General features: G+C 43.9%; 1 protein-coding gene across 2 annotated transcripts in view; it reads left to right on the top strand.

Annotated features, from left to right (window-relative positions):
* Positions 1 to 15,139, top strand: part of SLC4A8 (solute carrier family 4 member 8) — an 84,727-nt gene that overhangs the window by 39,215 nt on the left and 30,373 nt on the right. For both annotated transcript variants that reach the window (XM_037030958.1, XM_037030957.1), the window contains exons 9-14: positions 140 to 227; positions 1,185 to 1,331; positions 2,127 to 2,227; positions 9,953 to 10,127; positions 10,736 to 10,869; positions 11,612 to 11,857. In XM_037030958.1, the coding sequence (XP_036886853.1) occupies positions 140 to 227; positions 1,185 to 1,331; positions 2,127 to 2,227; positions 9,953 to 10,127; positions 10,736 to 10,869; positions 11,612 to 11,857 (891 nt within the window). The remainder of the gene's footprint in view (positions 1 to 139; positions 228 to 1,184; positions 1,332 to 2,126; positions 2,228 to 9,952; positions 10,128 to 10,735; positions 10,870 to 11,611; positions 11,858 to 15,139) is intronic.

The following is a 15,139-nucleotide window of genomic DNA, read 5'->3' as shown; positions in this document are numbered from 1 at the left end:
GTCTGCCTCCTTTTATTGAGGGTACCGTGGTGATTTCTATTTGATAGGAGAGAGAACCATTCTGCTGGTCTTTAGAGAGGAGTAAGATGCCACTTCTTTATTTTACTTACATAATTTCCTCCTTTGTGTGTGTTGCCAGATTTTTGTTTATCCTATTGGGTCCAGTAGGGAAAGGTCAGCAGTACCATGAGATTGGCAGATCCATGGCCACCATCATGACAGATGAGGTATGTGCCACTTCTGTTTTTACTTCATTCATCTCATCAATAATTACTGAGTATTTACTCTGTGCCAGGCACTGTGCTCCTTGTCAGGGATAAAATCATTACAGTTGAAGTGTCTGCTGGGAAGCAGTTCCGGTCACTTCTCTGATTGCTTATTGCTTATCGCTTATCGAATAATCAAAGATGCAGAGAAATCTTTTTCTCGGAAAATTATTATTCCCACATGGGATACTAAGAAAGAAAGATACTAAGGCTGACTTAATTTTCTGGAGAGGACTGTTAATTAAATGCACCCAGCCAGTTTACACAAAGAAATCTCAGTCCTGTTCCACGTAAGGGAGACCAGTTTGTTTAAGAGTCAAGGGTTTCTGCTCGGCACTAATGTGAATGCGCCAAGGCGGCCAGCCACTTCGGGGGCCACAGGGCTGAACCCTGTTACATGCCTCAGTGAGGACTTCGCTGCTCATGGGAGCTGCAAAGCAGGAATGTCGAGGCGTATATGTGTTAGCAGGCAGAGGAGGCGGGGGCGGTTTCATCAGCTCTTTGATTGGGAGGCTGTGTCACCATAGGCCTTCATTAGTAATTCCACCCAGTTTTTCCAACCCTTATGATCAGGAAAACTTTCCTATGCATCTTTTTTATTCCATTCTTTGAGGAAATAACAGAATTATGCAACTGTAGAATTATAGAGTGCCTTATCCAATGTAAAAATTATACAAATGTCCTGTCTCTTCTTACACTAGGAGACATATGTTTAGTTCTTTTTGACTTATTTTTAGGTTCATTTTTAAAAATCATTTTATCCTTGCACTTCTCTAAATGCTAAAGTTTTCTACATTTCAGATCCCCATGACAGAAATAAAAATGAAGAGGCTGTATTCGTTCTTCACCGTGTCCATTGGTGATTGTTTTAGGTAACATCATTTTCAACTTTCCTGAGGGTTTTTTTCTTCTCTGTAGATTTTTCACGATGTGGCATATAAGGCAAAAGAGCGAGACGATCTCCTGGCGGGGATCGATGAGTTCTTGGACCAGGTGACGGTGCTTCCTCCAGGGGAGTGGGACCCCTCCATTAGGATTGAGCCGCCCAAAAACGTCCCTTCCCAGGTAATGTATGCACATTAGCCAATGGTGGTTTGGTGTCACTTACCAAGTGCCCAACCATGGACAAAGCAAAGACCATGTTGGGTGTATGCTAAATAAATCGACACATGGCCCTGTTTGGGGGCACCTAGAATGTCAAAATAAGAAATGAATGTGCAATAACGCAGATTGGCTCTGGTGCGGCAGGGCCAGTCAGGATGGATTTTAAGCCAACTTCTGAAGAACTGATGTGGACTGGCAGAGAGGAGAGTGAAGGGCATTTCTTGGGAGTATGTTAGGAATGACACTGTTTTAAATGAAAAGAGGGAGTTGTATAGAGAGACTTTTTTGACAGGTTGAAGATGGGAAGGATACTCCTGCTACACACTAGATAGTAAACCAGGTGCTTTACATATGCTAATTCAGTCTTCTCAGGAGCATCCCCAAATAGGGATTGCTATCCTCAGTTTACAAATAAGGAATAAAACTATCTTCGAGGTTTTAAGGTAGAGTAAGATTATATAGAGGCAGATATGAAACTGGAGCTTAGGTCATATTGGGTGTCAAAGCCTCCATTTTTCTGCTTCTGGGCAAGGCAGAGTTAGAAGTCAGGTCCTAATGGAGAGGAGGAGAAATTATGGTTCTGTTTTTTCTCAGAAAAGTCAATAAACTGCCCCAAATCAATGAATGCATGTGAAAGCTACAAATGCTTGTGTATTTTTTGGCTGCTTTTGGATTATTTTACCACTTCCCGTTATTAGTAGAAAGTATAGACTAGATGGCTGACTTCATTGATTTTGTGGTCATCTCTGTTAAAAGGAAAAAAGGAAAATGCCTGGAGTTCCCAATGGAAATGTTTGCCACATAGAACCAGAGCCACATGGGGGCCACAGCGGACCAGAGCTTCAGCGCACCGGGCGGTGAGTTCGGGCTATTTCCCAGCTGACTTGCTTGCTGGGCGCCGGTTGTGTAAAGGAGTGAGTCACCCTCTGCACTTTCAGCCTTCTTCTCTGTAGCAGCTTAAATGGTTGGGAAGGACTCTTCAAATGGAACCATTGGCTATCAGTATTATGAACATATCAAAGATTGTATTCATTCAGTACCGTGCTCTGTTTCACCTCCAGTTCTTCCCGCACGTCATACCCTCTGATGTGACCACACATCCCCTTCCACCTCTCCTGGCTAAATGCTGCTTATCCTTGGTCTCGGCTGAGGTGTCACTTCTTTTGGAAAGCCTCTCAGAACTCTCAGTAGGTGAGGTTAGGCGTTCTTGCTATGTGATGTCACAACTTTGAGCTCTGTCCCCCGTCCACCTGCCACCCTCCTCCCAACCCCCTATACAGCTCTTATTATACTTTATTTTTGCTTGGTTCATTGTCTTTCCTGCTAGAATGTTTGCCCCATAACAGCAGGGACCCCATTATATTATTAGCACCCAGCACAGTGCCCTGCACAGAGCAGGTACTCGAATGAATGAATGAATGTATGCTTTTAGAATGATGCCTATTCAGTAACATGGATGGAGTAAGTATGGATAAATATTGAGTGATTATTTTAAGAGAAACTCTCAGGGTAAGAAAATAGGTACCATTTTAGGTATGTGTCTCAGAATAGGTGATCTACTCTTCTAGGCCAAGATTTTGAGGAGCGATGTCCAAGAAGGAGGTTCACTGTGGTAGGTGTGCGAAGCAGGTTCCCAGACTAGGAGGTTTTATCTGCCAGGTGGGAAGGTGGTGAAGCAGATGATGCTTTGGGTTGATCACAAGAGAAGGTTGAGACTGTGGTTCAGGCTCTGTGAGCTGTACTGGTTTCCCAATGATCTGCTGCTGGGCAGAGATTCTCAGGGCAGGACCCAGACGTGGAAAGAAGCTTTTAACATTTTATGCTCTCTTGCTTTCACTTTATTTTATTCTTCCTTGCCCAAGATTTTTTTCTTTTGAATTGTGAAGAGCCATTAATTTTCCCATTTTTGGAAATTTGGGGAGAGGAAATGAGAGGAGAATGAGGAGCAGGAAAGAATGACACTTCACTGTCGTGTCCTGACAGGGCAGTTGTTTCCTGATTGGAGGAATGTATTGAGGATGGCGAAGGGTAAGCAGGTTCTGGGGAGGGATCACTGGAGCAAGGAGGAGCCCTTTGGTGGAAGGGGTCACTGAAAAGAGGGAGCAGCCTCCAAGAGTAGGTTTAACATTTTCTTTTAAGTGGGGAGAAGTCCGAATTTGGTGGGGAGGCCTGGTGTTGAGAGACAGTTCAAGGGAAACATCTGTCCTTAGAATAGGTTCCAGGATTGAGACTGTCTTAGAGGGGCTGGCGTTGATTTTTCTTTGTTTGTTTGTTTTTAGGTGGTGGTGTTTAAGGGGAAGGGCCTTTCGGTATGGATTTGATAGTGTTTCAGAGTTATGATGTATCTTTTGAATATAAAGGGTGTTGACACCCCAGGACTTAGAATTTGAAAGTAGAAGAAATGAGGGCATCAAGGTTTCCTCCAAACAGATCACCCATGCAGTAGTGAGACTTCAGGTTTCTGTTAGTGTCAGAGGGAGGAGAGTAAACTAGGGCCCCAGGCCTTTTGAGGGGGAGGTCACTTATTGATTTCATATGGGGGTTTAGGAGACCATTAGATTGGATTTCAGTAGTTACAGAATCTCAGAAATGATGCCTGACATCCCAAAAGAAATTCCCATATAGCTAAGACCATCAGATGTTTAAACACCAACCCCAAATTACTTTACTCACAAAATCAAATGAGGTTTGAGGAATTCTCCCATGCCATGTTGGAACTTCTGGAATTGGCAGAGTTGAAAGAAGAAGGGCCATCTGGGCTCAGAGCCTGTTGTGCCTGGTGTGGGAGATGCTCTCTCTCCCTGAGCTCCTGCAGCTTTCCCCAGGGCCCTTTGTAAAAGACCTGAAGGCACCTGGCCTTCCTCCCATTATAGCCTTTTCAGCCAGGTGACTTAATGCCTGTATCAGGAACTATAGTTCTATGCCAACTCTCATCCCTTTCCCAATGTCAGTTTATGTAGGGGGTGAATGTGAACCTTCCTCTGAACATGGACATTCTAGAACTTCCTGGACCCTTTTGGATTGACCAGACTAAACACACCTTGGCCTGGGTTTTGTAATTCCTCACACCATTAGTTATGTGTCTTTTAGGTGGTACAGCACCTGGGGCAAAACTTGGGACCCAGGAAGCAGCACCAGAAGGGCCCAATTTGCTTGTGAGAGAAATGGGGAAAGTGACTGAAATCTGGCAGAGAGCAGAGCAAGCACCATTGTTCCCTCTTGGACCCCACCCCCACATACAGCATCACAACCCAGCAACTAGGTTGCCCCGCCCAGGTGAACACCTAAGGCTCCACTCCTATATGTAACAGGCGCAACAAGACAAAAAAAAAATGGCCCAAATGAAAGAACAGATCGAAGCTCCAGAAAAAATACAGCTAAGCGATGAAGAGATAGCCAACCTATCAGATGCACAGTTCAAAACACTGGTAATCAGGATGCTCATGGAATGGGTTGAATTTTGTTGCAAATCAGATGAAAAGATGAAGGCTATGCTAAGTGAAATAAAGGAAAATGTACAGGGAACCAATAGTGATGGGAAGGAAACTGGGACTCAAATCAATGGAGTGGACCAGAAGGAAGAAAGAAACATCCAACTAGAAAAGAATGCAGAAACAAGAATTCAAAAAAATGAGGAGGGGCTTAGGAACCTCCAGGACATCTTGAAACATTCCAATATCTGAATTATAGGCGTACCAAAAAGGGGAGAGGAACAGCAACAAGTGGAAAAGTTATTTGAAGAAATAATGAAGGAGAACTTCCCCAATCTGGCAAATGAAATAGACTCCCAGAAAGTCCAGGAAGCTCAGAGAATCCTAAAGAAGTTGGACCCAAGGAGGAATACACCAAGGCACATCATAATTACAGTAGCCAAGATTAAAGATGAGAGAATCCTAGAGGCAGCAAGAGATAAAGGGACAGTCACCTACAAAGGAGTTCCCATCAGACTGTCAGCTGATTTCTCAAAAGAGAACTTACAGGCAAGAAGGGGCTGGAAAGAAGTATTCCAAGTAATGAAAGGCAAGGACATATATCCAAGATTGCTCTATCCAGCAAAGTTTTCATTTAGAATGGAAGGGTTGATAAAGTGCTTCTCAGATAAGGTCAAGTTGAAGGAGTTCATCACCACCAAGCCATTATTATATGAAATGTTAAAGGGACTTACCTAAGAAAGAGAAGATAAAAAATATGAACAGTGAAAGGACAGCAAACTCACAGTTATTAGCAACCACACCTAGCCCTGGCTGGTGTAGCTCAGTGGATTGAGCGTTGGCCTGCGAACCACACGATTGCAGTTTGATTCCCAGTCAGGGCACATGCCTGGGTTACAGGCCAGTTCCCAGCAGGGGACTCACAAGAGGCAACCATACATTGATGTTTCTTTCCTTCTCTCCTTCCCTTCCTCTCTAAAGATAAATAAATAAAATCTTTTAAAAATTAAAAAAAACTGTACTTAAAAAAAAAAGCAACCACACCTAAAACAAAAGCAAACTAAGAGGACAGCTAGATCAGGAGTGGAACCATAGAAATGGTGATCACATGGAGGGGTAGCAACAGGAGAGTGGGAGGGGGAGAAGGTACAGAGAATGAGTAGCATAGACGGTAGGTAGAAAATAGACGGGGGGAGGGCAAGAATATTATGGGAAATGTAGAAGCTAAAGAATTTACAACACATGGGCATGAACTAAGGGGGGGGAATGTGGGTGGGAGGGGGTGTGCAGGGTGGAGGGGAGTGAAGGGGGGAAATGGGACAATTGTAATAACATAATAAATAAAATATATTTTAAAAAGAAAGGTAAAAGTCTAAAATCTGGGGAAAAAAGTATCCATGTCTGATTAATATCTGTGGTAGGTAGATGTGCAATTATGGTTTGATTTTATGTATGAGTGAGTTATGTGGTTGACTCCACAAACAGTGTTCAGAAGTTATTTGATTAATTTGTAGTTATACCATCAATAAAAGCCTCAGATCTTTTCTCTCCCATTTTAATTACTGATAGGCAGACAGATGTCCTCCCTTTGTATGGCTTCTCAAAAATGCATTTCACATAAATCTTCTGTTTGTTACTCAGAGACACTCCTCCCTAAGGGCCGCTCCTATGTCCAGGAGTTGACCAATCACATCAGCACCTCAGGCTGTGTCAGTGGGGTGAGGCTCATTACTGCTGAAGGCGATTCTTCTCTCAGAATAATACCCTTCAGAGGAAGGTCGTTGGTGATTGAGAGGTGATAGTCACGTGGTACTAAGATGCTGTGGTGGCTGAGGACCCAGAAACACTAGAATCTTGCCCTAGACTAATTGCAGCTGCCTGTAAGTTTCTTAAGGGGCTATTTACCTAGAGAAGAAAGCAAGAAAAAATACTCTACTACAAACTGGAACCTTGGTCCCAAACCCTGAGGTGGATCTCTTTCTTGTGCTCTAGGTGAGACTCTGCAGATAGCTCCTTCCTTAGCCAGCTTTGCCAGGCAGGCTGAAACCGAAGCAGGTCACAAGGCTGGCTCTGCCTCTCTCCCCTAAGCCCAGATCCGGACTGGGATGTTACTACTGTAAGCTGGGGAAGGGTGAATCCCAACTCTGCTCACCCAAGCCAGAGGGAAATAGCAAGTGGGTATTCTCATGCGGCATCTGTCCCGTGTCCACCTGCACACTCATTGTACCTCAACAGAGGAGAGAGAGCTTTTGAATGGAGAAGGCTTGTTGTGCTTTCTCTCCTGGCACACAGGTCCCAGACCTTGTGGTACACCTCCAGGCTCCTAAGAAGAGGNTCCCCTAAGCCCAGATCCGGACTGGGATGTTACTACTGTAAGCTGGGGAAGGGTGAATCCCAACTCTGCTCACCCAAGCCAGAGGGAAATAGCAAGTGGGTATTCTCATGCGGCATCTGTCCCGTGTCCACCTGCACACTCATTGTACCTCAACAGAGGAGAGAGAGCTTTTGAATGGAGAAGGCTTGTTGTGCCTTCTCTCCTGGCACACAGGTCCCAGACCCTGTGGTACACCTCCAGGCTCCTAAGAAGAGAAGGAAGGCAGGGAAGGAGGGAGGGAGAGAGAAAGGGAAGAGAAGGCAGGAAGGAATGAAGGGCTGGCTGAACCTCCTTTCATGAGAGAGATTGTTTTTTAAAACTTTTTATTATAGAAAATTTCAAACATATAAAAAATAAGGAAGGATAGTATAATGAACCCCACCGTGTGCCCATCAACAGTTACCAACATTTTGCTGACTTCGCTTTACCACTTAATTGTTTTATGTTTTCTAGATTATTTTAAACAAATCACCAGTAGCATGCCATTTTACTTGTAACTACTTCAGCATGTATCTTCATTTGGTAAGGACATTTTTAAAAACAACTATTATGCCATTATTAAATCTAACAAAATTAACAATAATTCTTTTTTTCAATACTTTTTAAAATCCTCACTCAAGGATATGTTTATTGATTTTTTTTTTGGAGAGAGAAAAAGGGAGAGAGAGAGAACGAGAGTGAGAAGCACCAATGTGAGAAACATTGATCTGTTGCCTCCCATGTGTACCCTGACTGGGGATGGAACCCACAACCTAGGCATGTGCTCTGACTGGGAATAGAACTTGCCACCTTTTGGTGTACAAGACAATGCTCCAGCCAATTGAGCTACCCAGCCAAGGCGGCAATAATTCTTTAAATTTTATATTGATCAGTCCATATGCAACCTTTTGTGATTGTCTTAATAACATCTTTGTTAAGGTAATTTGTTTGACATAGGATCCAATGAAGGTTTGCATTTGGTTATTATGTTTCCATTCTATCCCAGTGCTCCCTTATTCTATCCCATTGATTTATAGAAAAAACCAGGCAAATTGTCCTGTAGAATGCTGAATGGCTCTTTTTTTTTTATTCACCTAACAACTTTCACCGTGGTCTAGTTACTCCCCTCTTCGAAGTGACTCAGTGTGGGAACGCGGCTAATCCTGGGTGTGGGATATCTTGCACTTGATCTGTCTCTCAGTGCAGAGGAGTCTTCAAGTCCTGCCACCAGGTCCTGTTCATTCTAACTCTTTTTTTTTAATATATTTTTGATTATACCATTACAGCTGTTCTATTCCCCCCCTTCAATCCCCTCCACCCGCACACTCCCTCCCTCACCATTCTCCCCCCCTTAGTTTATAACCATGTGTCTCAGGTTCTTTGGATTCTATATTTCCCCCACTATTCTCGCCCTCCCCCCTATCTATTTTCTACCTACCATCTATGCTATTTTCTGTGCCTTCTCCCCATTCTAAATCTTGATTAGCCCCTGAGTCCATTCACCTCTCCGCACCCCAATCTACCACCTCTGGTCTTGCCCTATGTTCCATTCCTTACACCCATACCTGAGTGATCCTTCCAGAATGCAGGTTTAATTATGTTGAGTCCCTGTGTACAATCCTTCAGTGACTTGACGTGCTGTTAGGATAACGTTCTAATTCCTTAAAACAGTTTCCAAGGTTTTTTGTGCCTCAGCTTTTCTAGATGCCCTGGCCTTGGCTGTTGGTATTTGTCTCCCACACTGTCTTGTCCAGCCGTATCTCTTTCAGCACCTCGAGCCTGCCGTGTGCTCTCGCCTCTAGGTTTGTTTCTTCTGTGCTTGCCCCTCTGCCTCAGCAGGCTAACTCCCCGCCACTCTTCGAGTCCCTGCTGAAGAGCCCCGCCCTGCTCTGTGCTGCCTGTCTCCTGCACTGGACCTTTGGTCCTGGAGAGAAGGGCTGTGTGTGTCTTGCTCACTGCTGCTTCTCCAGGACCTGGCACAGTGCCTGGCACAAAGTCTCTGCCACTGCTTGTCAACTGCATGAGTGAATTATTATGCTCATTTCTCAAGAGTAAGGTGGGTAGTTGTTCCGAGTAGGAAAGTGCATGTGAAGGAGGCATACTTTCTAGAAAGATGTAATGAAACTGACAGTTTTAATACCTCGAGTTGGTTTTGAGCCTTTCCTCCTAACAGTTCAGAGCTTGAAGCTTGAAGTTGATACCTAATTTCACGTTAAGTTTTTGGAACTTTCTATTGAATGGGTAATATGCACACCTAAATGAATTCTTTTTATGCTTTGGCCAATCACTCCAGTTCATGCTCTTGGTTGCAAATAGAATCTTTGCTGACCCCAGGCATATCTCTTGTACTTGGGAGTCAAATTGAAGCCAAAGTATTATCTTAGTACAGAGCACATTTGAAGTGCTTTAATTTTTTTTTAAATATTTTATTTAGCCCTGGCTGGTGTGGCTCAGTAGATTGAGTGCCGGCCTGCAAACCAAAGGGTTGCTGGTTTAATTCCCAGTCAGTGCACATGCCTGGGTTGTGGGCCAGATACCCAGTAGGGGGCGAGCAAGAGGCAACCAATGCTTGAGAAACATCAGTCGGTTGCCTCTCACATGAGCCCCGACTGGGAACAAGGTCCACAACCCAGCATGTGCCCTGACTGGGAGTCAAACTCAATCTTTTGCTTTGTGGGACAATGCTCAACCAACGGAGCCACGCCAGTCAGGGCTTGAACTGCTTTTAAATGTGTGCTGTCGTTATGCTTCTGTGAAAGATGGACTGTGCCAGAGGCCTGTCTGCCATGTGTTCACAGGCTATTTGGGGGCTTGGTGCTGGACATCAAGCGGAAGGCCCCCTGGTACTGGAGCGACTACCGGGATGCACTCAGCTTACAGTGTTTGGCCTCCTTCCTGTTCCTGTACTGTGCCTGCATGTCGCCTGTCATCACCTTTGGGGGATTACTTGGAGAAGCCACAGAAGGACGCATAGTAAGAACTTTTAACCACTCTGCATGTCCCAAAGAAGACTTGGCTGCCGACATTGGGATGGCAGCCAAGTTCCCCGGCGGAGAAGTTCCCTGGGCTGGGACTAAGGAGACCGGGATCTTTCTGTTGGATTGCTGTGGTATTCTGACTACACACCACACAGCAACTCAGTTCTTCTTTTAGAGCAGACTCACTTCTGCTTGAATCTCAATTGCGGTAGCTGATTGTGCAGTTGAATTGCCCATTGCTGAAAGGATGGGAAATGATATATTCATGTCATTTGAGAATAAGATTTAAGGTCGTTCTGTATGACGTCTCTTGGTGTGAATGGTATCAGTGTGCTTTCTATGTATATTTAAATAGTGGCCCAAATCACTGCAGAACGGGACTTCCTTAAGGAACAATGTGTGGATGGACTTGGGCTTCTGAGTTATCAAAGCGATACCATTTACCAGGAGTATTAGACAGTGTGTACACATCCCTCTTGCTGAGATGAAACACAAGCACACAACTTGTCAGGGCGCACCTGAGAGCTAAGGCAGGAATGTACATAAGCTCACACTACTCATTACAGATGGGCTGTGGGCTCAGTGATGTTTCTTTCCTCCCAGAGTGCAATCGAGTCCTTGTTCGGAGCCTCCATGACTGGGATCGCCTATTCCTTGTTTGCGGGACAGGCTCTCACCATCCTGGGAAGCACTGGGCCAGTGCTTGTGTTTGAAAAGATCTTGTTCAAATTTTGCAAGTAAGACATCTGGTTTTCTGAAAACTCTAATGGGCTGTGTTATTGTGCTGTTAGGGTTGAATGCCAGGGTCCCAGCTGAATGTATGCAGGCAAATATCGTTCTGGCTGGTAAAAGCCCGAAGAAAGAACATCGTTTGGTGTGGGGCTCTGCCTCTAGGCAGTACCATACCTAAAACAGCAGATTTCCTTGTTTTAAAGAGCTTTATTGTCCCTGAGCCATGATTGAAATTCTGACTTTTTATCTTTAAGACAACTCTCCTTAGCTAATTCAAACTCCTCCATTTCCATTTCAAGTCAGTTTTTAATTTGGCCTACTTACCCTTTCATATTTTGGTTGCTGGTGGGAGTGCGCAGCAATGCCCTCATCTCTCTACTTTCCCTGGAACTGATTTCTAATAGACTTTTTTCATTTTGTAGTAGAAGTAGAAGCACATAGGACAAGGGCCAGCCAGCTCTTTTTTCTAAACTGCAGGGATGAAATCTTGGTCACGTTGGGCAGTAATGGCAGAAACGGGAGGGGCAGTTCTCCACTATCTGTGTCCTTGTTTTAGCAAACGCCACCTGTGAAACAAATCTTGGTCGCAGCTGTCCCAGGGCAGCTGAAAAGTGAAGGGCAATCAGAATTAGGGAGAACTGGGTTGTAATACTGGTGTAGGTAAAAAGAGATGAAGTCACATTTTTGACCCTCTGTCTCTTACTGCCACCCATCCATGTTTTCTGATGAACCCTGGTCTTGTTTCAGAGACTACGCTCTTTCCTACCTCTCCTTGCGTGCTTGCATTGGACTGTGGACTGCCTTCCTATGTATTGTCCTTGTGGCGACCGATGCCAGTTCCCTTGTCTGCTACATCACCCGCTTCACTGAAGAAGCATTTGCCTCCCTCATTTGCATTATTTTCATCTATGAAGCAATAGAAAAGCTGATTCACCTGGCAGAGACCTACCCCATCCATATGCACAGCCAGCTGGACCACCTTAGCCTGTATTAGTAAGTATGCTTTCTGCTGATCTTTGTTTGTTTGTTTGCTTATATTGAGCAAATGGCTTGAGTTTAATGGTTGATATAGTGTGCCAGGCAGTGCTTAGAGCTTCTGTTAAGGAACTTCGTTGGTCCTCTGGGAAACGGAGCTCAGATAGGGATGTGGAGACTTTGGGGGCTGCCAAAGGAGAACAGTCAAAATTGATGACAGAGTGGATAGACTAAGAGTGAAACTCAGATGGGACTTGAGAAATGCTTCTCAAATGTGTCTTGTGGTTCCAGGCATTGAGACAAAAACAGGTTGCAAATGTAGCAGGGAGAATTCAGATTAGTTGCTGGGAAGAGCTTCATTTTGTAAGGACTTGTGAGACCCTGGGACCATGTTACCAAGATATTTATCTAGAAATCTATTTATTTACCTAGATTTCAACTAAAGAGACTGTTTTCTTCATGTGTTCAACATAGTTTGGATAAGCTAGAAAAAGCACAGTATTTGTCTGTGTTTTCAGCCATCGAGAGTCTGGTCCTATACAGCATGTCTTCTCTGGAATAGGATTCTCCAAATCGTGACTAAAGACCCTCATGCTTTTAGCCCACTACATCAAGTTCTAGCCCATCTCTCTGTGCAGCTCTGATGTGAGGGACTCGGTGTGAGGTGACTGGTTTCAGCCTGAAATAGCCTGAGCAGAAAGAGCACACTGTGTGGAGGTGTCTGCTAGCCCGCCACAGACACACTTCTACAGCCCCCAGTTATCATTGTTTACCAGCACCCCGAGTCAGGATTCATACAGAACTTATCAGGGTTGAAAATTGTGTTATTATAAAATGACAGCCATTAGAGAATATGCTCTCCGAAGTCTGGCAGATTGCCAGTTGGCATTGGAGTAAGGTTCATTCTTTGACCTTTTCTATCATTTATTTCATTTACTTATTTAACAAATATTTGTTGAACATCTACTATATGCCAGCACTGTTTTAGGCCCTGGAAACACAGTGGTGAACATGATAGACGAAGGACCTGTCCTCATGAGGTTTATGTGCAGTGAGAGAATCAGACAAAACTATGCAACCCCAGATTGAGTAGGCTTTGGATCTGAATACTGTGATTCTGTGTTAATAATGCTCAAATGATATTTTTCTTAGTTGCATTCTACTGTCAGTCCATATGGAGCTGATGTGAAGCTACAGCGTTTCAAGTTATTAAATGATTTTATATTCATGTGTGTGGAACTGATTTTTTTAATTAAAAAACTTTATTTATTTACTTTTATTTTTTTAAATATTTTATTTATTTATCTTTAGAGGGGAAGGGAAGGAGAGAGGGAGAGAAACATCAATGTGTGGGTTCCTCTTAGGGGACCTGGCCCTCAACCCAGGCATGTGCCCTGACTGGGCGTTGAAACTGCAGCCCTTTGGTTTGCAGCCTCAGTTGACTGAGCCACACCAGCCAGGGCTGGGACTGATTTTTTAATAGATAATATTTTTAGGGCAGTTTTAGGTTCACAGCGAAATTGTGTGGGAAGTAGAGAGTTCCCATGTACCCCTACCCCCCATGCATACAGCTTCCCCCCGAGAATGGTGCGCTTGTTGTAATGGGGGAACTGCATGGACACGTCATTGTCACCCAAAGTCCAGAGTTTATGTTAGGTTTTGCTCTTGGTGCTGTGCCTTCTGTGGGGTTTGATGAAGGTATAATGACATGTGCATCGTCATAGTGCCCTACAGAGTAGTTTCACAGCCCTGAAAATCCTCCGTGCTTTGCCTGCTTATCCTACCACACCATCCCAACCCCTGGCAAATTCTGATCTTATACCAACTCCATAGTTGTGCCTTTTCTACATCGTATAGTTGGAATCGCAGAATTTAACATTTGGCTCTCAGATTGGCTTTCAGATTAGCATTGTTCATTTAGTAATACGCACTTACTGGTCTTGTATGTGTTCTGGCTTGATGGTTCATTTATTTATTTATTTATATTTTGAAAATTCATTCTTTAAATTACTTTATTGGGACAGCATTTGTTAATAATTATATATTTCTTTTTTTTACAATGCTTCTTAAAATACATCTTTTTATTTCTTTCAGTGTGTATTTTTCTTTAATGTGTTGTGAATTCATCCAATATAACCACTTAGGACTGTTTTTACTACCTCTACTAGTATGAACAGATAATCTGCAGACATTATTTTGAAGGTACTGAGTCTCCTTCAGTTAGCATACTTACACGTCTACGGCTCTGTGACGTGCCACCCGCATGCGGCCTGTGTGCTCACCACCCGGAGTCTAGTCCCCTTCGTCACCATGCTCAGGGTGGAGCAGAAGTAGGTTTGCAGCTGTGAGTACACGAAACACAGTTTATTCTTGTGCTATTGTTTTTAAATTATTGTTTTCCTTAAAGAACAACTATTAACCTGCTTTTGCCCCACCCTTTACTTGACTCCCACCTTTAACCCTCTTCATTCACCCCCACCCCTGTCTTTTCCTGGTGACCACCATACTGTTCTCTGTGTCTGTGAGTTCGTTTGTTCATTTGTTGCTTTCTGTCATATATCCCCCCTGGGAGTGAAACCATATGGTGCTTTCTGTCTGACTTATTTTTCTTAGCATTATACTCTCAAGATCAATCCACGTTGTCAGTATTTCGTCCTTTCTTATGGCTGAGTAATATTCCATTGTGTACACATACCACATCTTTTTTATCCAGTCATCCACTGAAGGACACTTAGGTTTATTCTTCTTAGTGCTGCATGATAGTCCCTCATGTGGATGTACTACAGTACGTCCATTCACTGGCTTCAGGACATCTCTGTTACTTCCAGGTTTAGAATTGATTTTTTAACCTCAATCTAAGATTTTATAGCTTTCCCTATTACTTTTCATTTTGTTGACCTCCTCCTATTTTAGAAACTGTTGAGATCTTTTTGAATTTTAGTTCTGTTCATGCCATATCCTCGGAAGGTATGCCCATTAAATTCACAGGTGAAATTAACTTGGCGGGAATGGTTATGTTGGCCGAGTCTATGGGGAGCCAGTTCAGGCCTGAAGCATGCTGGGACTGGGAGGCAGCATGGCGGCCAGTGGGACAGGTCTGGTCTGGTTTAGATGGGAGAAGAGGCCTGGGAAGGCAGGGGATGGCCAAGGTGGTGGATTATCAGGGATGATGCAGTGTCCGGAAGAGCTTGCATCAGAATTCCAGGAGACTCTGAGTTTTAGAGCAAGAATGTGACAGGGTTATAGGGAGCAAGATGTCCAGGTTTAGAGGAAGCTGCTGGGAGCTTAGTGGAGTGTCTT

This window comes from Sturnira hondurensis, unplaced genomic scaffold, assembly GCF_014824575.4.
Source record: "Sturnira hondurensis isolate 20B ecotype Veracruz unplaced genomic scaffold, ASM1482457v3 Scaffold0020903, whole genome shotgun sequence".
Lineage (NCBI taxonomy): Eukaryota > Metazoa > Chordata > Mammalia > Chiroptera > Phyllostomidae > Sturnira > Sturnira hondurensis.
The sequence above is the reverse complement of the archived record's forward strand: the minus strand, read 5'-3'. Positions and strand labels throughout refer to the sequence as shown.